Source organism: Elephas maximus, chromosome 5 (genome assembly GCF_024166365.1).
Source record: "Elephas maximus indicus isolate mEleMax1 chromosome 5, mEleMax1 primary haplotype, whole genome shotgun sequence".
Lineage (NCBI taxonomy): Eukaryota > Metazoa > Chordata > Mammalia > Proboscidea > Elephantidae > Elephas > Elephas maximus.
The window spans coordinates 94,218,920-94,244,745 of record NC_064823.1 but is presented as its reverse complement, the minus strand read 5'-3'; the positions used below and the strand labels follow the sequence as shown (position 1 = coordinate 94,244,745).

The 25,826-nt window shown below is 36.6% G+C and overlaps 1 protein-coding gene across 9 annotated transcripts in view; it reads right to left on the bottom strand.

Annotated features, from left to right (window-relative positions):
- Positions 1–25,826, bottom strand: part of EPHA5 (EPH receptor A5) — a 407,780-nt gene that overhangs the window by 372,221 nt on the left and 9,733 nt on the right. For all 9 annotated transcript variants that reach the window (XM_049886190.1, XM_049886191.1, XM_049886192.1 and 6 more), the window contains exon 2: positions 2,835–2,899. In XM_049886190.1, the coding sequence (XP_049742147.1) occupies positions 2,835–2,899 (65 nt within the window). The remainder of the gene's footprint in view (positions 1–2,834; positions 2,900–25,826) is intronic.

Sequence of the window (25,826 nt, the reverse complement as noted above, 5' to 3'; positions counted from 1 at the left end):
CCAGACTTAATGGTCTGAGTGAGACTAGAGGAATCCCAGCAGTCATGGTCCCCAAACCTTCTGTTGGCTCAGGACAGGAACCAGTCCCAAAGACAACTCATCAGACATGGAAGGGACTGGACAATGGGTTGGAGAGAGATGCTGATGAAGAGTGAGCTACTTGTATCAGGTGGACACTTGAGACTGTGTTGGCATCTCCTGTCTGGAGGGGAGATGGGAGGGTAGAGAGGGTTAGAAACTGGCAAAATTGTCACGAAAGGAGAGACTGGAAGGGCTGACTCATTAGGGGGAGAGTTTTTTTTTAAGTGGGAGTAAGGAGTAAGGTGTATATAAGCTTATATGTGACAGACTGACGTGATTTGTAAACGTTCGCTTAAAGCTCAATAAAAATTATTATTAAAAAAACTACAGGAATTTGGAAAAAGTAACTCATAAAAATACTACATAATATTAATTATATGCAAACAAAGTATAAAGAAAACATGAGTTTGTTAGAATAATTCAAAAGAGTCTCCTCTTTATAGAGAGGGGTGTGTTTTTATAAAGGAATCAATGGTGTTTCTACACGTATATGTGTTTATTTATGCAGAAAAGCATTGTTTTTATGTACAAACGTGAGTAATTTCCCCACAAAATTTCTAGTTGCAAAAGCAACTATATCGTACTTATACCCTCACAGGTACTTCTCATCAAAACCCTTCTGAATAACTTCGGAGTGGAAGCAGGAGGAAAAACACAAGCTAAATTCAAAGATAATATGACATATATTCTAAGGCTTTTAAAATTTATTTCAAACCACCGTACCAACCATCTTCTCACAAAGTGAATTTCAAAACCGTCCATACATCATTTTAGGTATGTGAAAAAAATGTAGAGTGTAAAATATGTGCATAGAGTCCCATAGATAAATGTTACCCAGCCATCTTACTGTATGTAGGTGAAGGGTGGGAAGATTAAAGAAAAAAATGTAGGAAGTGGGGAAGGGAAGAAAAGAGAAAGGACTGAAGGAAGAGAAGTAGAAAGAAGATACAAAAGAGGGACAGATTAAGAGAATATATATCATTATTTTGACACTGGCTATATGTGGGTGATGCACTTCTTTCCTTTAGTTTATTTTCTAGTATCTTAACAATCTACTTATATTACAGTATTCTATGTACAAATGCAACCACAATTTTTAACAACCAAAAAAAATACCAAATTGATGAAGATAAAGCACATTGAGATTAGGATGTTGACGTACAAATAACTATGAATTAGAATAATTATAACAAAACCTTTCTAAGAAGCCCTGGTGGCACAGTACTTAAAGCGCTCGGCTGCTAACTGAAGGGTCAGCAGTGTAAATCCACCAGGAGAAAAATGTGGCAGCCTTAGAAACCCTAGGGAGCAGTTCTCCATCCTATGGGGTAGTTATGAGTAGGAATCGACTTGAAGGCAGTGGGTTTGGTTTTGGGTTTAAGAACCAATTTACACACCTGGTTTTCTCATGAATTAGTTATAAACTTAAAAAATTTTGTTTATTTGGGTTTTTATTATGACCATATTTGCTAAAAATATTCTATTGCTTCAGTGAAATTATCCTTAAAATCATATGAAATATTATTGTGTATAATTTTCAAAAATTTATTTCACATATAAGCTAGATTATATGTTTTAAATAATCAATTGCTTAAATATTTTTTCATAAAATTGAGATTTGAAGTTATTATGTGTCATTGTAACACTGTAGTTCTATGATGAGTTCAGTTTTAACTAGAAATTAGTATAATATTAAAATATTAAAGTTATTCAGGAATAAAAAGCTTTCTATGTAAGTCTGAATTGTTTTTTAACATAATTTTCACACAATACATTTAATGATTTCTGCACAATCAATTGATTTTATATCATAATATTTTACGTATATTTTTCAGGACACTTTCAATCCACTTGATATTATGGGTGCGTTTTTAACTGACTAAAAGGTAGTGAAAGAGTACTTTTTAAACACTTTACCTATTTAGACTGATAGCATTCCTGATACATTTAGATGCATTTTCACCCAAAAAACTCTATTTTTAATGTATAGTAGTAGAACAATTTAATATTAAAAACAATCACTGTTAATAAAAACATTCCAGTGAAAACACCTTTTCTGAAAAATTGTCAGTGAAGAAAAATTCAAAGCTTGAAAGAAAATCACTGAATAGTGACTGAGCTAATAATCTGAGAAACTCTTAACCTCAATGGACTTTAAAAGAATTTCTTATAATATTTTCTTCATTAACATAATGAATGAAAGAAAAAAATCAACAGACCCCAATGTTGAATCAACACTGGTCATAGAGACCAACCAAAAATAAAATAAAACCAAACCCACTGCCGCCAAGTCGATTCCAATTCATAGTGACCCTATAGGACAGAGCAGAACTGCCCCGTAGAGTTTCCAAGGAGCACCTGGCGGATTTGAACTGCCGACTTCTTGGTTCACAGCCGTAGCATTAGCTTGTATTTCCTATATTATATAATCATGAGTAACAGTAAATCAGCAGCAAGTCAAATACTCTTCCTTTATGGAAAATTATTTTGAAAATTTGTCAGTTTCTTCAGTCTGAAACATTCCTGAATGCTGAACATTTATATGTAGAGGAAACTCACAAAGGAAAATAAGTAATTCAAACCCTCCTCTCCACATTTGGTTCTTTTTTTCAGCAGAGGTAGTCTGAATTTTTCCTTACCCATCCTCCTTCGTCTCTTAACACCTCCAGGACATTTTCAACCACGTGTGATCATTTAGCATGATGCCTACTCAGGTAGCTTTAGTTTTAGGGAAACATGTCATAAAGACTTACCCCATTTTTTGGAAAAGCAATCCATCCCAGATCCCCCATGACAGTACGTGAATCCAGTAAGTTCACTAAAAGAGAAAAAAGGCAGAACTGAGTAATTTGTACACATATCTTACATATATACACAAATGCATTGTTATTTTGATAGTGTTGTTAAAGGTGCATTTTGCTTACAGGACTGGAATTCAATTATGCCCCCATTATGATGAATGAATAAGAGGTATAATTTAAAGAACGCATTATCTGGATGCAAGAGAGCAAGTGATTTTGAATAAACATTTGGAGAACAATTACAGCCAAACATATATAAACAAGTCAATACCCTAAATGCTTTTTTGGCAAAGTGTAATAAAGAAAAAAAAGTTAATATAAAGAAAAATAAAGAATGGAAAAAAAGAAAGGCCTACAAACAAAGGTCCATGGTTTCTTTTCTTTCTTTTTTTTTAAGTTTCTAGGTCTTAGGATTAAGCTACGGCCATAAAATTGTGGCTAAATGTATTTTATCTTGTAAAGCTGTTATGAAACAACTAACAAATACTTTACATTAAGCAGCAATAAACTATTCCCAAGTTTGTAACATTTTTTTTGTGGTATTAACCAAAATCTGTAATCCAAATTGCAAGTTTAATGAAGAAAGGAATCTATGCATTTTTAACTAAACCAAGGAAATTACAGAAGCTCTCAGAGCTGTTGCTGTATTTTAAGAGTCCATTGCATTCCCCACAGATTAGATGAAACTATAGTTTAAAATGTGGTTAATACAGAGCTGTCAGCTACACTTTTGAAAAGTAGACTTCAATTATGGATGGAAATCTTAAGACATTTGGAAACCCCCAGGTGGAAGTCTGAATACTATCATGCAAAAGAAAGCCATGGCTGCATATGTATACAAGTGTACATACACTCACACACACACACACACACTCAGTGTTTATATTTCAACAGGTTCGTCCACTTTCCTGGGGAAATCAAACTAGCTTAAAGGGTGCTGTCTAGTCAATATGATTTAGATCTAGATCAAAGATTATTTTCTTTCTAAGCTACTGCATATGAGCCAAAGGCATCTACTCAACTGAGCCACTTTGAATGAGCATGGCATGTAGACCCAAAAGGAAAGCAACTGGGTTATCTCAGGTAAGAGGTAATGAAATGTCCTTAAATTACAATCAAAAGCCAGTATCTCAAAATGCCACCATTCAAAAGGATGATTATATCTGAAGGTATAAGCCTGGATGCTAAAGATATAATAGTCGATTGTTTATCCTAGTACTTTAATAAGAGAATTTAAAATAAAAATCAGGATATGTTTCACTACACCAAATTTCACTGAAATTGTCTACATGTTATATAAATTATATGCATTTAAAAATTATTATCTGTCATTTTATTTCACAACAGAACTCACTGAGATACATATTCAAGTATATATATCTTGTAAATCAAATTGACTATTTATAATATTAGTAAAATTAAGATATGTCAACAGCTTAAAATTTATAGAATAGAAATATCCTGAATACCCACATCCATACATCCAAGGAGTGGCTGGTGAATTCAAATTGCCGACCTTTTGATTAGCAGCCAAACGCTTAACCACTGTATAAACCCGTTGTCATCCAGTTGATTCCAACTCATATGGACCCTATAGAGCAGAGTAGAACTGCCCCATACGGTTTCCAAGGAGGGCCTGGTAGATTCAAACTGCGGACCTTTTGGTTAGCAGCCATAGCTCTTAACTACTACGCCACCAGGGTTTCCTAACTACTGCATAGATATATAAATACACACACACATACATGGTAAGTTTGATAGCCTTATAAATAAATGGAGATGCATATTGTTAAATATATGTATACATATTTCAATACACTTGTCGATTTTTCTCACTACATTCTGGGCTCTTGATAAAAATGTATATAAAAATATATAGCTATATAATATTCATATTACCCTCAGCTTATTTCCATCACATTAGTTTATAGAATCATAAAATAATTAATTGAATTATAATTTTCTTAGGGAGATGATAAACTGAGAAACTCTTGTGTAAAATAACCAAAAATAAAACAAACAAGCCAAAACTCTTCTACTACCCACTGACCTTGCAAACCCTGGCGATCACTTCACTAAATCTAAATTTTCAGTTAGATCCATGCTCTTGTCTCTTTATTGTTGGCTTCTCTGGTTTCCATGGGAATAAGGCTGCATTAAACTTAAATGTCCTTGTCCTCATTTTAGTTTTTCTGGGACACTGGAGCTGTGTCTAGACATGACTAAATACCAAGGGAGTGTAAAACCTAAATTGTTATGTTTATTCATCTTAATGATTCGTTTGATTCACCTTTGATATTGAGCAGCGGCATATCTGTATAGGCTAGATAAAGTAGAGCAAGTCAGTAAACTAATGGAGTTCTAATATGATGGCTGTCAATTTGAACTTAACCCTGTGGTGGCAAACAGATGTGCATAGTAATTCTAGAATTTCATAAGCAGCTGACAGAAGAAACACAGCATTCCTAACAGACTTTTTAGTATTATGGGGATCTTGAAAAATTCATTATTACCAACAGAATTCCAGATATCCTCTTAATGTTTTGTTATTCTCACTTGAATTACCTTTAATGCTAAATTATGATTTTTATCTTTTATGGCTTGAAATATACCTATGTGTGGAAGAAAATGATGACCTTCAATTCTGGTTTGTCTATCAGTATAATTTAATAGCTTTCCATATTGAAATACATAACAGAATAAGTGAAAATGACAACAATAGGAATGTATATTTTCTTCTGGTGATTTAGAAACAAGGTGTTCTTCAGATAAATAGATTAGCAGATTTATAGGAAAGTATATGCAAGTTTTTTTTTTTATATGCACACTGCTTTCACTTACTATCTAAAGTTGCTTTACTCCTGGAAATAGAAGACAATAAAATTCACAATGCAAAGAAAATATTTACATACAACTTTACTAAATTGAAAATTGAGGGAAAAAAAGTAAAATTAGGTGTTTTTGGCAATTACCTTGCAGATTAACCCAACCCAATGCAGATTACTATATTGTAATCTTTTCCACTAAACGCAGAGTAAAGTGGGCTTTGGTCTGATGCCTTAGAGAAAATAATATGTGTATGTGTGCATATATTAAGTGTGTGTATATATACATATATATATAAACCAAAAACCAAACCTATTGCCGTCGAGTCGATTCCTACCCATAGCGACCCTATAGTGACCCTATAGGGCAGAGCAGAACTGCTCCATAGAGTTTCCAAGGAGTGCCTGGCGGATTCAAACTGCCGACCTTTTGGTTAGCAGCCGTAGCACTTAAGCACTATGCCACCAGGGTTTCATATATATATATGTAATGCTTTTTTACACTTTTAATTGTTGCACATACTGTTTTAGCTGGCTCAAATGCTCTTCTTCCTTTGCCAAGTGCTAATTCTTTCTTTGTTCTTCAAAACATATTTCAAGAACTACCTTCCCGAGGAAGCCATATCTGAGTCCCCCTTTTCTGAATCTGGGGTAAGTATTCTATTAGTATCCAATTTCTATCTCTAAAATGCTGATACAGGAATTATATGGCTCCCTTAAGGAAAGGCCCATGTTTAACTCATGCCTATGCACCTGCCCTGCATTCAGAACCATTGATAGCTGTCTTATGAATGAATCATATGATCACTGAGCAGATCAGAAGAGGTGTGGCTGAATCAGCATACCCCAATGGTTCTCGGTATCAATATTTGGCAATATCTAGAGATATTTTTGATTCTTACAGCTGAGAAATGAGGTGAGGATATTTCCTACCAGCATCTAGTGTGTAGTGTCCAGGGATGCTGCTAAATGTTCTGCAATGCACACAAAGTCCCCACCTCCCCCCGCCCACACACCCAACAAAGTATCATCTGGCTGAAAATGGCACTAGTGCCAAGGCTGAGAATCCCATTATACCTATTGATGTTAGTAGAAAAATCTCTACTTTCACATTCTTTGTATAGTACATCAGGCATGATCTTCCTGAACAGAAGTTGGCATATTTGGGGACATTCCTTGGAAACCAAATAATACTTGTATTTAAGGAAACAGTAATAATTTTACCATCATATAGGAAAATAAAAAAGAGTGTTCTGACTACCCAATGCCCTTAAATTATTTTTCATGTAACCAATACAACTATTATTGCTGATGTTCTCTTTTATGTTCTAATAATTCCTCAACATTCACAATGCCATGTATGAAAATGTGCCATGCCACTGGTGTTATTTATATTCTCTTTCCCCCACTATTTCAACTCATTATATAGAAAACATAAGCTTACAAATAGGAGGTATGTAAATGTGAATTTTCAGAACTTTATTTCCTAATTTCTTTACTGAATTTATAAAAAGGGAGGATTTTGGCAGTAAAATGGCACAGTGGCTAAGTATCTTCTGTGCTACAATTACAGTAATTAAATTGTTCTGAACACTATATATGCTTGTTGTAAATTGCAATAAATCCACAATGAGTATTGATCTTCATGGTACAACTTAATTAAAACTTGTCTGGGAGAAGACACTAATGAATATAATTAGAGGAAATGTTTGATACCACAGAGTTACTCTGGAAGACATTAATTAGATATCAGAAATTTTATGGAAAATGTTTTTATTCTATTATTTATATTTTAAAATAAAACCACACCATTAAACTGCGAAACAGTCTTCAAGGTCATTTTCCCTCAGCCATTGTGTAATTATGATAAAGATTAGCATATTGGTTGTACTCTAATCAGTGATTAAGAAGACAGATTCTCCATGAGAAATAACTGTATAGGAGTCAGTGAGTATTTAGTCTATCGCAAATTCCTAAAGGTAACATACAGGGTGGAAAATGTCACTAACACATGAACCTTTTTAATAAGTAAAAATCACTTAACTCTCTTCCCAACCAAATAACAAATTATAATAGAAACTAAAAAGTTTTAAGAATAATTTTATTATTACCCATTGCTGTTGAGTCATGTCAACTCACAGCAACTCTATACAAAACAAACAAACACAAAAACCCAATGCCATCAAGTGGATTCTGATTCATAAGGACCCTAGAAGACAAGGAGAACTGGGTCATAGGGTTTCCAAGGTGCGGCTGCTGGATTTGAATGAGCAGTCATAGCTCTTAACCACTGTGCCACCATAGCGGCCCTATAGGACAGAGTAAAACTCCCCACAGGATTTTCCAGGCTGTAATCTTTACAGAAGCAGACTGCCCCACTGACCTTTCAGGTAGCAGCTGAGCACTTAAACACTGGTAGATAATTTTAATGCTTTCTTGAACAAACAGGGGAAAGCCAGCCCTAGTGGCGCTGTGGTTAAGAGCTTGGCTGATAACCAAAAGGTCAGTGGTTAAAACCATTCAGCCACTCTGCAGGGGAAAGATGTGGCATTCTGCTTCCATAAAGATTTACAGCCTTGGAAACCCTACAGGACGGTTCTGTAGGGTCGCTATAAGTGGAATCGACTCACCTGCATTGGGTTTGGTTTACATTCAATAAAGGCAGAGGGTTGCTAACTTTTTTTTTTTTTTGGGGGGGAGGGGGGAACTAAGGAGGACAAGAAGACCACAGAATGAATAAAATGGAATATGTATAAGAAGACTCTTAAATCCTCAACCTCCCGTACTCTAACAATTACAGATTTATTTGACTTAATAACACAAATGTGTTCTTCAATAATTATAACCTTTAAACATTCATGTATACGTATTGATATGTATACAATTGCTATGTATCACTTTGAGTCCACTGCTTTCTTCTTAATATATTGCTAACGTTAGTTACAAAAACAGCAGAAAAAAATTTCATCGGTGTTAACTGGTTAATGTGTTTTAAGACTTTTAAGAGCCAAGGACATTTGATCCCACCACTGTCAATGAGAAAAGCCTTGAGAGAATGTGTAACCCTTCATGACATGAAGATGAAAGAGAGACCCAGAAAGCATACTGTTATTCTTATACTGTTACTATTTTTCTGCAATCCACATTAACACCCAAACACAATTTTAATGGCAATTGGACTTCCACCACAGTATAAACAGAGAAAAATTTGGGTTAGTAGTAGTTCATATGGCATTCTCTCTCTTTAAATGTATTGCTTCAAAGTTCCATTGCATACAGTAGACTTTTGATGAATGCTTGCTTGTTGATTTACATTTAACAATATCAGAAATGCTACTGGATTCAATTACAGCACATACTTAACTAATCTGTGGGAAAAAATCTCAGATCTACAACTGTCCAGCTTCTCACCATGGCCCCATTCAGCACAGATGTGATTTCTAGCTTCTAGGCTGAAGTTTACCAATTGACACCTGCTGCAAGGAACAAGAACAGTTGACATAAAGAGTGCAGGAAAAGAGGGCATGTGTTTCCCATTGGAAAACTAAATTTATGTATCTGGTAAAAATTATGTTACAGGTGTAAGAGTGTTACGTATATTTCTGGCATCTCCTGACTTGAAGGCAAGACTCCATAACTTACAATAATGCCACAGACAGTGAATGGGAAAGTACACACTTCTTTCTCAATTCTGAACAATCCATATACACAATATCTTTTAGAAAAAAGAAAAAATATGAGGAAAGGAGATAATTGAGTGCCTTTTATGTGTGTGTCAGTTGTTCTACTAGGCTATTTACATATGTTCTTTCATTTAAATATCTCAACAAACCTTTAGGCACTGACAGGTTACAGTCCTGTTTAGAGCTCCAAAAGGTAAATAAAGAAAGAATGCATGAAGCTATATCTGAGGCCTTTATGCCAGACCATGAGCGCTGCTCACTGTCTCTTACAGCCAAGTCCCTCACTTAGGACCTGGACATAAATCTCCCTTACTTACAGTCACCTACATCCCTGAACATTCAAACACCATGAGCTAAACTCTAATCATGAATGAATATACCTCCTTTGTATGTGAACTGGCACTTTTGAACACTGTTGGAGAAAAACCATGCAACCAAGGAGGTTGGTTCCACTGTAAGTTAACAGTGGCCTCCAATGGGCCCTCAACATTATCTGGCAAATCTACTATCTTTGGGTAAGTATTTTCTTGCCCATTAACCACAAAGTACTTTGTAAAAAACTTAACTGAAATATATTCTAAAATATTCCCCACCTTATCTTCCAACTTGTTAAATCAAATTACTGAATATATTGTCAACACTTTTTCAATTTTTTCACATCCTCTTCATTTCTAACTGAACTCATTACAGGCTGCATTAAGGATGGAAAATGACGAACATATTTAGTTTTCGACAATGTTCTGCTGCTATTCATGAGGTTTTCACTGGCTAATGCTTTTCAGAAGTAGACCGCCGGGTCCTTCTTCCTAGTCTGTCTTAGTCTGGAAGCTCAGCTGAAATCTGTCCTCTATGGGTGACTCTGCTAGTATCTGAATACCAGTGGCATAGCTTCCAGCATCACAGCAACATGCAGGCCCCCACAGTATGACAAACTGACAGACAGGATGGGAATTCCAGAACACTTAATTGTGCACATGAGGAACCGTTACATAGATCAAGAGCCAGTTGTTCAGACAGAACAAGGGGATACTGATTGGTTTAAAGTCAGGAAAGGTGTGCATCAGGGTTGTATTCTTTCACCATACCTATTCAATCTGTATGCTGAGCAACAAATACGAGAAACTGAACTATATGAAGAAGAACGGGGCATCAGGATTGGAGGAAGACTCATTCACAACCTGCATTATGCAGATGACAACAACCTTGCTTGCTGAAAGCGAAGAGGACTTGAAGCACTTACTAATGAAGATCAAAGACCACAGCCTTCAGTATGGATTGCACCTCAACATAAAGAAAACAAAAAGTCCTCACAACTGGACCAATGAGCAACGTCATAATAAACGGAGAAAAGATTGAAGTTGTCAAGGATTTCATTTTACTTGGATCCACAATCAACAGCCATGGAAGCAGCAGTCAAGAAATAAAAAGATGCATTGCATTGGGTAGATCTGTTGCAAAGGACCTCTTTAAAGTATTGAAGAGCAAAGATGTCATCTTGAAGACTAAGGTGCGCCTGACCCAAGCCATGGTATTTTCAATTGCATCGTATGCGTGTGAAAGCTGGACAATGAATAAGGAAGACCGAAGAAGAGTTGACGCCTTTGAGTTGAGGTGTTGGTGAAGAATATTGAATATACCATGGACTGCCAAAAGAATGAACGAATCTATCTTAGAAGAAGTACAACCAGAATGCTCCTTGGAAGCAAGGATGGAGAGACTGCGTCTTACATATTTTGGACATGTTGTCAGGAGGGATCAGTCCCTGGAGCAGGACATCATGCTTGGCAGAGTACAGGGTGAGTGGAAAAGAGGAAGACCCTCAACGAGGTGGACTGACATAGTGGCTGCAGCAAGAAGCTCAAGCATAACAACGATTTTAAGGACGGCTCAGGACTAGGCAATGTTTCCTTCTGTTGTGCATAGGGTCACTATGAGTCAGAACTGATGGCACCTAAAACCAACCACAACAATTTAGTGTTTGTTTGTTGATTGGTTGGTTACCCAACCAAAACCAAACCCAGTGCTGTCGGGTCAATTCCGACTCATAGCAACCCTATAGGACAGTGTAGAACTCCCCCATAGAGTTTCCAAGGAGCACCTGGTGGATCTGAACTGCCGACCGTTTGGTTAGCAGCCGTAACACTTAACCACTACTGCACCAGGGTTTCCGATTGGTTGGTTAATTGGTTTTAAAGATAGTATTAGCGCATACCCTTATTTAAGGATACCTATAGAAGAGCTCATGCACTTCCAAGGCTCTACTTATAACATTAATGACTCCACTAATCCGTATATTTAGTCTATTTCTCTCTCCTGAAATTCGTAACAATTTATAAAACTGCTTTTTGTTATCGACACATATATGATATGTAGTTATCTCAAATTTAGACTGTTCCAAAAAGAACAAGAAAAAAAAATCTTTCTGTGTTCCCTATTTCAAGGAATAAAATACCATGGAACTAGCTGCTCAATCCAGAAAGCTTGTCTTTCTTATCCTTTATCACCACATTAACCAAGGTCCAGTGATTCTAACTATATTCTATATATAAATTTCTAAACTGTCTGCTTTGTTTTATCCCACAGTGAAACTATCTAAACCAAATCCCTCCCATAATTCTTGACTTGAAAAATCCCCTAACTGGCTTCCTGGTAGAAAGGCATGATCTTCAACAATCTCCTCATAATTTTTCAGTCCCAATAGGATCATTTATTTCCTCCATTTCAAGTCCTGCAATAATGTCTCATAGTCTCTAATATAAGACAGTCTATGTTTGGTCTATATTGTATTCTCTAGTTTCTTTCAGGATTTTTCCTCCCTCTATTTCCACATTTTAGGAAAGAATATTGAGCTTTTTTTAGTTCCAATCATGTACTCCCATTTTGATTTAGTTCTGTCCAATGAGCTGTAGGAACCCTGATGGAGCAATGGTTAAGAGTGGTTAAGAGCTCAGCTGCTAATCAAAAGGTTGACAGTTCAAATCCACCAGCTGCTCCTTGGAAACCGTATAGGGCAATTCTACTCTGTCCTATAGGATCTTTATGAGTTGGAATTGACTCAAAGGTAATGTAATGAGCTGTGAAGGGTATATGCAAGGGAAGAGACATACGGAGAAGAAAGCATTAGAAAAGAAAGCTCCTGACTACCTTAGAAGTTGCTGAGTGTCGATGCAACTCCTGGAGCTGTTGTAGCCATCTAGAGAAAATAAAGAGAGGCAGCCGGAGACAAAAGCTAGACTAAGGAGTAAGAGGATGTGGAGGATCTGATTCCAAATTATATTACAGGGGTGCTAATCAGCCTAAGGAACCCTGGTGGCACAGTGGCTAAGAGATTGCCTGCTAACCAAAAGACTGGCAGTTTGAATCCACCAGCCACTCCTTGGAAACCTTATGGGGCAGTACTACTTTGTCCTATAGGGTCGCTATGTGTTAAAATTGACTTGACGACAACCAGTTTGGTTTGATTTTGTTTTAACCAGTCTAAAGTTGAAACCTGCCTCTCTTAGGACTTGCTTTAGGATAGGAAAAATCATTTTTCCTATTGCTTAATCAAGTGGGGAAATTATTTGCTATTATTTGCAGAGGAAGGCATCCTATTACAACTGGCAAATGGCAGTTTGAGGCAAACTCTAGCCTCTCATACCAGTCTTCTCTTTCCATCACGAATTCTACTTACAGAATTCCAAGAGGATAATCAACTGAGTCACTTAACCTCCCAGATTATTCTACTGTGAAGTGATTACTGAAATAGATGACATTTGTTGTCCACTTCCATCTTAATGTATTATGATTAATTCTGACTGTGAAGAACAAACATTGCCTTTATCTGCTAAAACATACTTTTATCTTATTTTCTTCTTCTTTTTGTTTTAAAATATTTTCTCCATCCTTATAAAGAAAGAAGTTTGTCACTAATCTTTAAAAATTCAACAGTAGAATATTCATATCATCAAGTATACCATTGTGCCACTATGAAGGAAGTGAAAATCAATCAGAAATGGATACTAAACATTTTGAATTGTCAATACACTAAAAATTGTAATCCCAGGGAGATATCCAGGATGAATTTAGAATTAGTAACCACTTATCCACTGGTTAGTACATGCAAGGTGTTTCAAAAAAACTAAACCCACTGCCCTCGAGTTGATTCCGACTTATAGCAACCCCACAGAACAGAGTAGAACTGCACCATAGAGTTTCCAAGGAGCGCCTGGAGGATTCAAACTGCTGACCTCTTAGTTAGCAACCGTAGCACTTAACCACTATGCCACCAGGGTTTCCTGCAAGGTGTTTAGACAAAGCTAAATTAAGACTAATGAGCAGTCTGCTACATTCACAGGACACATGGCATGAAAAGAGCAATACCATATGGTTTTCAGTGGCTACCTTGTCAGGTGTGGTAACCAAACTTGTCAAATCTTACATATTATTTGTATTCTGATAAGCAAAGTCAACATTAGGTAACATAACAGGCTTGGGAATCTTCACATCACAGAATACTCTCACTTAACATCTGCTTAATTCCATACCAATATACTTACAGCTGGTTGTGCAGTGGTTAAGAGCTATTGCGAGCTACGGCAGCTAACTAAAAGGTCAGCAGTTTGAATCCACCAGCACTTCTTGGAAGCCCTATGGAGCATTTCTACTCTGTCCTGTAGGGTTGCAATGAGTTGGAATCCACTTGATGGCAACGGGTTTGGTTTATTTTTTGGTTTGGTATAAAGCTATGCCTTTTAAAAATAAAATATTCTAAGTCCTCAACACCTGAGAGAAATGTGCTTATTCACAATGCAATTTGAGAATAGTTCTCTACACAGAAGTTTTATGGTTTTTGTTACTACGTGACCTTGTGAAAGCCATTCTACTTTGGTGACCTCAGTTATCTTTTCTGTTCCAACAGTCATTGTGACTATTAAAATTACAGGGTTACAGGGTCTTCTCTTAGCATAGGAATCCCTGGTGGAGTAGTGATTAAGTGCTACGGCTGCTAACCAAAAGGTCGGCAATTTGAATCCACCAGGTGCTGCTTAGAAACTGTCGGGCAGTTTGAATCCGCCAGGCACTCCTTGGAAACCCTACGGTGCAGTTTTACTCTGTCCTATAGGGTTGCTCTGAGTCAGAATCAACTCGACTGGAGTGGGTTTGGTTTTTTTGAAACCCTTGCATGGATTTTTTTTTTTTTTTTTTTACTAGGCAGCTGTAGCACTTAACTGTCCTGTAGGGTCACTATGAGTTGGAATTGACTTGATGGCAATGGGTTTGGCACTGAGCATGCATTGTATCACTTAAACCCAACAGTGATCTTTTAACGTAAATATTATCTCTTAATTTTAAAGATAAGGAAATTGAACCTGAGAAAAGCCAATGGCTAAAAAGCACATCCAAAAACAAAAACATTGCCATCGAGTGTATTCCATTTCATACCAATTCTATAGGATGGAGTAGAACTGTCCCATAGGGCTTACAAGGCTGCAAATCATTACTGGAACAGGCTGCCACCTCTTTTTCCCACAGAGCAGCTGGTGGGTTCAAGCTTCCAACATTTTTGGCTGGAGTGTTTAACCACTGCATCACCTAAACCCAAGTCTATCTAACTCCGAAGCTCTTGCCTTGCTTCTGTATGACACTAGCCCCAGTACTGACTTTGCTGAATCCAAAGGTTCATTCCTTTACAACTCTTAAATCCTGTATATTAAAGAGTTACATTAAATCAATTAGATCAAAAGGTAGTGGTTCGGACAGAACGAGGGGATACTGATGGGCTTAAAGTCAGGAAAGGTGTGCATCAGGGTTGTATTCTTTCAGCATACCTATTCAGTCTGTATGCTGAGCAACTAATACGAGAAGCCAAACTATATGAAGAAGAACGGGGCACCAGGATTGGAGGAAGACTCATTCACAACCTGCATTATGCAGATGACACAACCTTGCTTGCTGAAAGTGAAGAGGACTTGAAGCACTTACTAATGAAGATCAAAGACCACAGCCTTCAGTATGGATTGCACCTCAACATAAAGAAAACAAAAGTCCTCACAACTGGACCAATGAGCAACATCATGATAAACGGAGAAAAGATGGAAGTTGTCAAGGATTTCATTTTACTTGGATCCACTATCAACACCCATGGAAGCAGCAGTCAAGAAGTCAAAAGACGCATTGCATTGGGTAGATCTGCTGCAAAGGACCTCTTTAAAGTATTGAAGAGCAAAGATGTCACCTTGAAGACTAAGGTGCGCCTGACCCAAGCCATGGTATTTTCAATTGCATCGTATGCGTGTGAAAGCTGGACAATGAATAAGGAAGACCGAAGAAGAATTGATGCCTTTGAATTGAGGTGTTGGTGAAGAATATTGAATATACCATGGACTGCCAAAAGAACGAACAAATCTGTCTTGGAAGAAGTACAACCAGAATGCTCCTTGGAAGCAAGGATGGCGAGGCTGCGCCTTACATACTTAGGACATGTTGTCAGGAGGGATCAGTCCCTGGAGAAGGACATCACGCTTGGCAGGGTACAGGGTCAGCGGAAAAGAGGAAGACCCTCAACGAGGTGGACTGACACAGTGGCTGCAACAAGGAGCTCAAGCATAACAACGATTGTAAGGATGGCGCAGGACTGCGCAGTGTTTCGTTCTGTTGTGCATAGGGTCGCTATGAGTCAAAACCGACTCGACGGCACCTAACAACAACAATATTAAATCAATGAATTGTGAATAGTATGCTACAGTAGCCAGCATATACTATAATAGTCTAGAAGCACTGTATATAATGTGGAAATCTTCAGACATATTAATCTAAAGAGAGCAAACATTAGTTTTTCCTGGGGGCAGAATCACAGTTCACTAATAAATTTCGGACATGAAATTACATGATTCCAGATAGTGGAAGGGTAAACAATAAAGTAATGGTGAACCTTCATTTCTTATTTTTCTATCTTGTTTTTCATTATGCTTTAAGCATGTTAATTGGAACAAGCCAGTTAACACAGGGACATGGACTTGTCCATACCTTGTCCTTAAATGTCAAAAAGCACATAAAAACTGTTAGAATGAAATGGAAAATACATGCAAGGCTTATTCTTTGCTTTGAAAGAATCCTTATCCCAGCCTCTAATTACCCCTAATGTTTGACTAAACTATACCAAACTGCAAGAACAGTCTATATAATCATTAGCCTTCTAGCCTTCAGGGTAAAATAAATGATGATTAGATCTACATATCCACTAAAGCAGACAGACAATTGCAAGTGTTCACAGTCTGTATTTTAAGGTGACGGCATTTACCAAAAATAACCAAACAGCTGGGTGGACCCAGTAGCTCTCTTTATAATATGACAGGGATCAAAATTTTGCTGACAATTTAAGTACAATCTAAATAAATCTTGTAGCTTAATTAAAATTTAATTCTATGTAAACCTTGCATAATGATTTTTTCATTATTTTCTGAAATAGGAAAAAAAAATAGATGTTACAAGAAATCTTTGGACACAGGTCATCAAAAACTAGTGAAAATAAAGCAATCCAGACAGAGGTACTAAGAAATAGTATGCCCAATACATTTAGCTGGCCAAAACTAAGCATTTTAGCACCCAGCTCCAATAAGTCATCTTGAAATAGCTAGCAGCATTCATGATAGCAGGAAAATATTGTTTCAGTCAGTCAATTAAAAAGCATAATTTATATATCTTAACAGGGTATACAATTAATGATCAGTAGCAAATCATTTTTGCCTAGTTAACCTAGTGCTTACAATGAATTTTTAGTCAAAATATAAGCTCAGTAATTAGTTATCTGTCCTTTTAATCAGGTGATTACAAAGGAAAATGGAAAAAAGGAAATAAAAGCATTTACTCTTTTCTGTGGCATTTCTACAAACACTGTTTTTTGCCTATTAATTATTCACATCCATTCTCTTTCCTTGGTATCAGAATCTCAATCATGTTTGAAGTGGCAATGGGCCCACTGCTAGACAATGAATCATAACAAATGATGATAATCGCATTTCTATTGTATTAGTCTCCATTCAATCCAGTGGCCTTATTACATACGTGTGGTCAATGAGAGGTAAACAGAAATCTGCTCACCAGTTTCTGGGAAAGTTTTGTTATCTTAGTTAAAAAAATAATGTAGTTGATATGGTTCTTGGCACTTCTCTCTGGTTCAAGATGAACCAGCCTTCTTGCAATTGTGAGGCCAAGAAAATCACAATGATTCCAGCCCTTACATGATTAAGTCACTGAAACCTAACCTCTAGACATTTCTTTCTCAAACATGAAAAAAAAGAAAGCTTCTGTTTTTTAAGCCATTCTTGAACAGTTTTTCTATTACTTACAGGCCAATACAATTCTATCTGATACGAAAACATGACTTGTTGCCATGGAGTCGATTACTACTCACAGCAACCCTACAGGGCAGAGTAGAACTGCCCCATAGGGTTTCCAGGGAGCACCTGGTGGATTTGAACTGCCAGCCTTTTTGGTTAGCAGCCATAGCTCTTAACCACTACGTCATCAGAGTTTCCTACATCTGATACAGATAATATATACTCAATCAAGCAAAAGGTCCAATTCATTGCCTTAACTTATTTTCAAATTCTATAGAATATCATACCTGCAATAAAGCTCGTTCACTTAATAAATATTTACTGTCTGCTTAAGTACCAAAAACTGTTCCAAGCCCTAGTGAATTGGACCTAATTATACCCTAAGAGAGTCTGACTCCAGGGATATAGAAGGATTATTTCACAGGTAGTATAAATCCAAGCAAGATTTTCCTCTCAGGACCAAACAATTGGAAAGTTGAGCATACAGTTGGAGAGTTGAGCAATCAGTGAGTAAACAGGAATTATTAGGGTATAATTGTCTGAGTTAGCATTTGGCACTTAGGGATATAATATAAATTAAGTCAAAATAAATTTAATATTATTTGAGAAGGTAAACGGGAGATATTAACCAAAGTATACACTAAGGATCAGTTCTGAAATCAGTGGTTATATTGTTGATTAATTATCAAACCATCCTATAATTATTTTTTTCTTCACATTTGTACGTATTTTTACAGCTCTTTAACATCTTGTATTTCTTTACGTTCCATACTATTACTTGATAATAATCAACATCGCCTTTAGTCTTAGAACATTTCCCTTTGTGAGATTACTGAGAGGGAACATACAATACTCCACAAAGTGTGTTAATCATATTTTAAGTGCTTGACATATATTTAACTGAGTGTTTTTGTTTGCTTTTAAGTATGGTTTCTATCTCCTGCATTAGAATCACCTGTAGTGCTTTTTAAAAATGTAAATCCATGTGCTCCTTCTCAAACCTACAGAATTATGATACTAGCTGGAGCATAGGATCCTAACTTTTAGAAAGACTTCCTTCTCCAAGTGATTCTGATGCTCACTTAATTTGAGTTAGAAAACAGTAGAACTGGGCTATACCCTCATCCATTAGGCAAGTCACTTTGTGTGGCAATCGTAATTGCACTAAGAGTTTCTAAAAGCTAACACCTCAACATAAAAAAAATTAAAAAAATCTCACAACTGGACCAATAAGCAACAGTATGACAAATGGAGAAAAGATTGAAGTTGCCAAGGAAGGGCTTCATTTTACTGGGATCCACAATCAACACCTATGAAAGCAGCAGTCAAGCAATCAAATGACTTACTGCGTTGGGCAAATCTGCTGCAAAAGATCTCTTTAAAGTATTGAAAAGCCAAGATGTCACTTTGATGATTAAGGTGCACCTAACCCAAGCCATAATATTCTCAGTCATCTTATATGCATGTGAAAGCTGGACAATAAATAAGGAAGACCAAAGAAGAACCGATACCTTTGAATTATGGTGTTGGCAAAGAATACTGAATACACCATGGACCTCTAGAAGAACAAAAACTCTCTCCTGGAAGAATACAGCCAGAATGCTCACTGGAAGGGAGGAGGGTGAGACTTCATCTCACATACTCTGGGCATGTTATCAGGAAGGACCAGTCCCTGGAGGACATCATGGATGGTAAAATAGGAAAAAAAAAATTGCTGTCAAGTCAATTCCAATTCATAGCAACTCCGTAGTAGAGGGTCAGCAAAAAGAGGAAGACCCTTGATGATGTGGATTTACACAGTGACTGCAACAATGGTCTCAGGCATAGCAAGGATTGTGTGGATGGTACAGGACCTGGCAGTGTTCCGTTCTGTTGTACATAGGGCTGCTATGAGTTGAAACTGGCTCAAAGGCACCTAACAAAAAAAAAAAAAAAATTAATTCAGGATCTTTGTGTTGTCATTTTCAGAGACTGGCACCACTTGTTATCAAGTCAGTTCTAAATCATGGGGACCCTGTGTGTGTCAGGATAAAACTGTGTTCCATAGCGTTTTCAGTGGCTGATTTTCCAGAATTAGATGAACAGGCCTTTCTTCTGAGGCACCTCTGGGTAGACTTGAACCTCCAAACTTTAGGTTAGCAGACAAGCCTCTTAACCATTTGTATCCAACCAGGGACTCCAAATCAGAATTATCTATGGATATTCTAAAACTACAGAGTCCCAGATTCTAAAAATATAGATATCCGCAGCCTTGATTTAATAAATTTTAATTCATTGAGTGTAGGTGGCGCAGACATAGTGTATCTAACAATGTTCTGAGGTTGAATCTGATGAGCACCTCTGGATTACGAACACTTGAGTGAAAGCAAACTTTACCATGCATTATAATTTGCTTTCTTAGCTAGATTTTTAAAACACGACAAGTCAGGTCATATTACAACTGATCTTCTACACAACATCCCCTTTATATTTTAACACAGTTGTTTTTAAATTGATCTCACAGTAGATAAGCCTGGGGTTCTGGAGAGATCTCCCAGAGGCACGAGCACGTGAAGGGAAGGAGGGGACAAAAACACAGAAAGGAAACCCACTAACTCTGTTGTTAGCTGCTTTACGTGCTCAGCTTCCATAACGCTTTTTTTTTTTTTTTTGAATGAGAGTTTCTTCTGATTAAAAATAAAAGAGTTTGGAAACCACTGCTCTCATTATGTCCTTGGCTTTCAAAACGACTTACATAAGAAACTAGTAGATGAAAATCAGTTCTGAACATTTGTAAAATCGTTCAGAGTACTGTTCATGGCATCACTGAATACCCCAAACACAAACACCACTGTGACCTACGTCTTTCAAACCCCAGAGTCAGGGAAAAAAATGTATTTCCTAATGAACTGACAGGTTTTCCACCAAGAAATAAGAGCTTTGTAACCAAAAGCTCATACTCAAATTTGCTTCAATTGCTTTAGCATTTTTCAGTGAGATTTTCTTGTTATGAGTTTGTTACGAGTTTTCTGTCTTCTTATATACAGCTTATATTTATTATTCTTATGGTAATTGATTTTCTTATAAAAATAAGACTTTCTTTCCTTGAAATTTGGTATGTATAAATAAAATATAAATCATATTACTTAATACTTTTATAAAAATGTAAAATCTAACATACCAGCTGCCATCAAGTTGACCCTGACTCATGGCGACCTCCTGTGTGTCAGAGTAGAACTGTGCTCCATGAGGTTTTCGATGGCTGATTTTTCAAAATAGATCACTAGGCTTTTCTTCCGAGGCACCTATGAGTAGACTGGAACCTCTAAGCTGAGTGTGTTCATCATTTGCACCACCTAAGAACTTCCAGCTGTTAACTTTGTTATTCTTTTTAGTGGCCATAGAAGTGATTCCAACTCATGGTGACTCAATGTGTGTCAGAGTAGAACTGCTCCATAGGGTTTTCAAGACTATGACTTTTTGGAAGCAGATTGCCAGGCCTGCCTTCGACTCTGGGTGTGTCACCCTGGGTATGTCCGAATCACCAACCTTTTGTCTAGTAGTCGAGCACTTAACTTTTTCACTACCCAGGGACTTCTAGTGGGTACAACGAAAGGCTTCAGCTTCAGACATACCTGATTCCTATGCTGTCATCTTGGTTGTATGACCTAGTGCAAGTTACTTAACCTCTGCCAATTCAATTTCCTATCAGTAAAACTGGAATAATAATAACTATCTTGCAGGATTGTTTGGAGAATTAAAGGAGATGTGTGACAATAGTCTTTGTGCAGTTATTATTACTATTCCTTCCACCTATAACAAAATGGATTTGAATGAATTCTTATAGCTTAGTAGAATCTAATAGTAACCCTTTGGTATCGCTGATAAATTTTCCATTATTTTTAGAGTAAATAAAAACATATTCGGGACAATGACATAACAACATGAGAGAAAAGATACAGGGAGCCATGCAACAAATATTGCTACTATCTCCCAAAGTCTAAAAAGAACTCAAGAGAACTTCCATGATCAATAATATATAGAGGAAAAAAAAATAAGAATTGAATCCACACTCGAATTTTTCATAGGGAATGGAGCACACTAAAGAGACACTAACCAAACAAAATTTAAAAAATCATTTATCATTACATTTTAAACTTTCTGCCCTGTATATCTATTTTAATGCTATTTTATTCATATTGTTAATTGTATTCATTTCCCTATTTTCCCTGCAGAAATAAGAATTCCTACGAAGTTATAAATCTAAAGAGCTTCATAAAGTAAGTGACAGGAAATCTACAATAAATGAAAGAATAAATCCATCCCCTTCCAAGAAATTTAAAGCTTTATAAAACAGATGTTTTATATTAATTGTTTTCAAGAGGTAAATAAATAAATAAGTCATGCATAAAGCAGAAAAATCTATTTTTTGTTGGCTGATATTCACATGAGTTTTAAAAATTTAGCATAAGAAAAGAGAAAAAAAAACAGTAGTTGATTAAATCACAGAGTTAATAACCACAGGATATGCACTAATTATTTTCTAGGGTCTCCTAACCTCAGTAGAATTTTTTTTTTTTTTCATACAGATACTTCTTGTAAATCTAAAATAAAATATTTTACTGCCTAATTTCTTGATATTATCTTGCTGGGGTTGGCAAATCATAAAATCCATGAGCTGGCAACCTCCCAGCTTAGAACATACTATATAATAACACAGATTCTGTAAATTTAGGAAAAGGGCTATGCTGGATCCACCAGCAAGATGGTAATGAGGTGAGACTGGGTATGGTTAAAAGCAGTAACTATAACTTTCATTCATTAAATATAAATTTATGGAATATAACATATTTAATAGAAACTCCATAAGCAGTATTAGGCATCGGGGTTAACTATCAATAAGATTACGAACAGGCAAAGCTTTCTTTATATTGACGTGCTTGGTAAATGCAATGTAAGACATTCTACTGCCAGATTTCTTGGAATTAATTTGTTTTGGTTGGTAATCACACTATCTCTGTAAGTACGGAATTCTCAGTTCAGAAGAGAACTTGTTCCCTGGTTAAACTTTTACTGGGATTTCTACTCAGATTGAATATCAGAAAGGTGCAGATAAGTAAAAACACAATTATGGCTCAGTGGTGATATGCTACAACCAGAATATAAATGGGCACACCATCTATGAGAAATCAAGGAAGAGTCTTCTGTCTAGACCCAGGCATAAATATCAAAGTATCCAGGAGAAAAATGGTGAGGGTTTCAGACTGAGCACAAAGAGTCAAAGGTACTGACTAAGCCACTTGGCACAGTTCTCTACCACCAGAGCCTGGAGTACAGGGGTAGTGGGAAAGCAGCAAGAGAGGTGGGCCAGAAGCAAATCACTGAGAGCTTTATACTCAGGTTCAAGGAGCTTAGATTTTATCCTGAGGACAATGAAAGACCATTGAGAATTTTACCCAGGGAGTAAACAAGGACTCCTTGAGCTATTGAACTGAATTCAAGTGGTTTTATTCTGGTATTTCCACTTACAATAAACATTAGACAGTACTCACTGGCTAATGCAAAAATTAGACATTGTTAAATGTCAGAATGCCAAGACACACTATTTTTTAGCACATGCAATGCTTAGCACTTACATAATGCTTAATACATACCAGAACTTTTTCAAAGCATTTTACTGATGTTAACTCAGTGAATCTTTACAATTCTAAAATGTATTAATATCCCCATTTTATAGATCAGAAAATGTAGGCACAGGAAGCTTTTCTATCTAGTTCAAAGTGACAGAGCTATAAGTGAAGTCAGGGTCCAGAGGCGATACTACCCCTGCAAAGTCTAGCACTGATTTTGCAGTCCCAAGACTTTAACTGTGAGACTAGTTCTAATTTTTGATGAGTTAACCTTTCTTGTCTCAGTTCCTTCTCTTACAATAATGATCTTCTCTAATCTCTCCTACAGTCTTTTTTAATGAGACACTTGTGGAATAACGTAGGTTTAAAAATTTTGTAAAGTACAAAGCACTTTAATAATATAAAACATGTAAAAGTAACTAAAAATATTTAATATAGCCCTCATAAAAGCAAAGATGTCACATTGAGGACTGAGGCGCACCTGACCCAAGCCACGGTATTTTCAATCACCTCTTATGCATATGAAAGATGGACAATGAATAAGAAAACCAAATAAGAATTGAAACTTTTGAATTACGTTGTTGGCAAAGAATACTGTATATACCATGAACCTCCAGAAGAAGCAGCAAATCTGTCTTGGAAGAAGTACAGCCAGAATGCTCGTTAGACACGAGGATGATAAGACTTTGTCTTAGGTACTTTGGACATGCTATCAGGAGGGACCAAACCCTGGAGAAGGATATCATGCTAGGTAAAGCAGAAGGTGAGCAAAAAAGAGGAGGATCCTCAACCAGATGCACTGACACAATGGCTGCAACAACGGACTCAAACATAGCAACGATTGTGAGGACAGCAAAGGACCTGGCAGTGCTTTGTTCTGTCGTACATGGAGTCACTATGAGTTGGAACCTACTCGACAGCACCTAACAACAATCTGTTCACATCCAGAAAAAGATAAGTCCTCACAGATTTATCCTGAATTCTTTCTGAAAATATGAATATCCAATTATTTTAACCTCAACATGTGATTGGGCAGATAAGAAAAACTGTATATTTCAAACTAAAATAGAGGTGTCAAATTATAATGTCAGGCACCTCTTTCAGGAAACTTTTAAGGATTTAATTGTTCCAATTATCCATTTTCAGCAGCATCTCATGGTCATTTTCATGACTATTCTGAATTTTGAATTTCCTGAAGTTAGGAAACAAAAAACAGTAACTGATCACATGCTATGATACGATGATAGATCCAAAATATTTGAAGATATCTCCTGATGTGCTTTGTGGCTAATATGAAACATCTGCCCCCTACCCCAGGAAAGATGAGGTAAATGAAATATTTAGAACCATGATCTTTGTACTGATGATTTTCCTTTATTTCCTAATCAAATGCCAGCATTCAATATTAAATAATGAGGAAAATCAGCAGAAAATCAGGACAATGTTATGTGTTTGGTTTTTATCTTGGATAGTGCTGTGAAAAATCTGCATATGCAGCTCTTGTTAGATCATTCCCCCAGTCCAGGTTGCCCTTAATCATTCAGTTCAAGGGAGATGATGACCTATGACTGCCAAATCTTATCCCAAACACCCCCATATTTACTAGTGAGGGTAAGACGGGGACTAGCATTTATTGTGTGTACCCATGTTGCTATAAGAATGTTACTAGGCACCATATACATTATTACTTTATTTTCACAACAATCCTGTGAGCATGCATTCATATCCCCATTTTAACTATGTGGAACATGAAGTGAGTGCTTCAAGACCACAACCCAAGTACATGGCAGAGAAGGGTATGTACCCCTCACATCCTCCCTCCCCCCCGCCCCCATTCTGGTGCATTCTGAATTACATACTCAGTAAGAGGCACAAATATCATGAGTCAATGAATATAAAGCAACAGGGTCCTCAGTGACATGGGCTACTTCCAAGCCATTGACACATTAGCAAAGTGTTTTGCAAAGTCATGCTTCTGTTAAATTTTTAAAAGGTATCTTTGTCTTCCTTTTCTTAAGGAAGTTCCCTCCAAATAACATTACTTAGACCCTCAAAACTGCTGCACCTAGTGCTTTCTTATTCCCTGATCCTTACCCAGCAAGTGAGGCATTAACATACATGGATTATGTAGGGCATTCATCACCTAATTTTCACTGGACACCTCCCCTGCCCTTCTACAACGTACATTTGCATAGTGCACTATCAATTAGAAAATTTTTTCATTTAGTTTGATCTCTGCAATAATTAAATGAAGTAGTTGGTACTTTTATCATCATACTATAGGTAAATGAACTAAGGTTAAAAGAAAATACATGACAAGTATCCACAGAGCTTAACACAGTGTTACTGTGTTATGGAGAACAAGAAAAAAACAAAACTAATTTGTTTTTAAATTCCAAAGGCAGAGGATTTTCTTTGTGGTCTTGCTTTATTTATTTTTCTTTTATACTATAGTGTCTAATCCTTTCCCAACCTTGTTTTACAGGTTTAAGTCAAAGAGTGACTC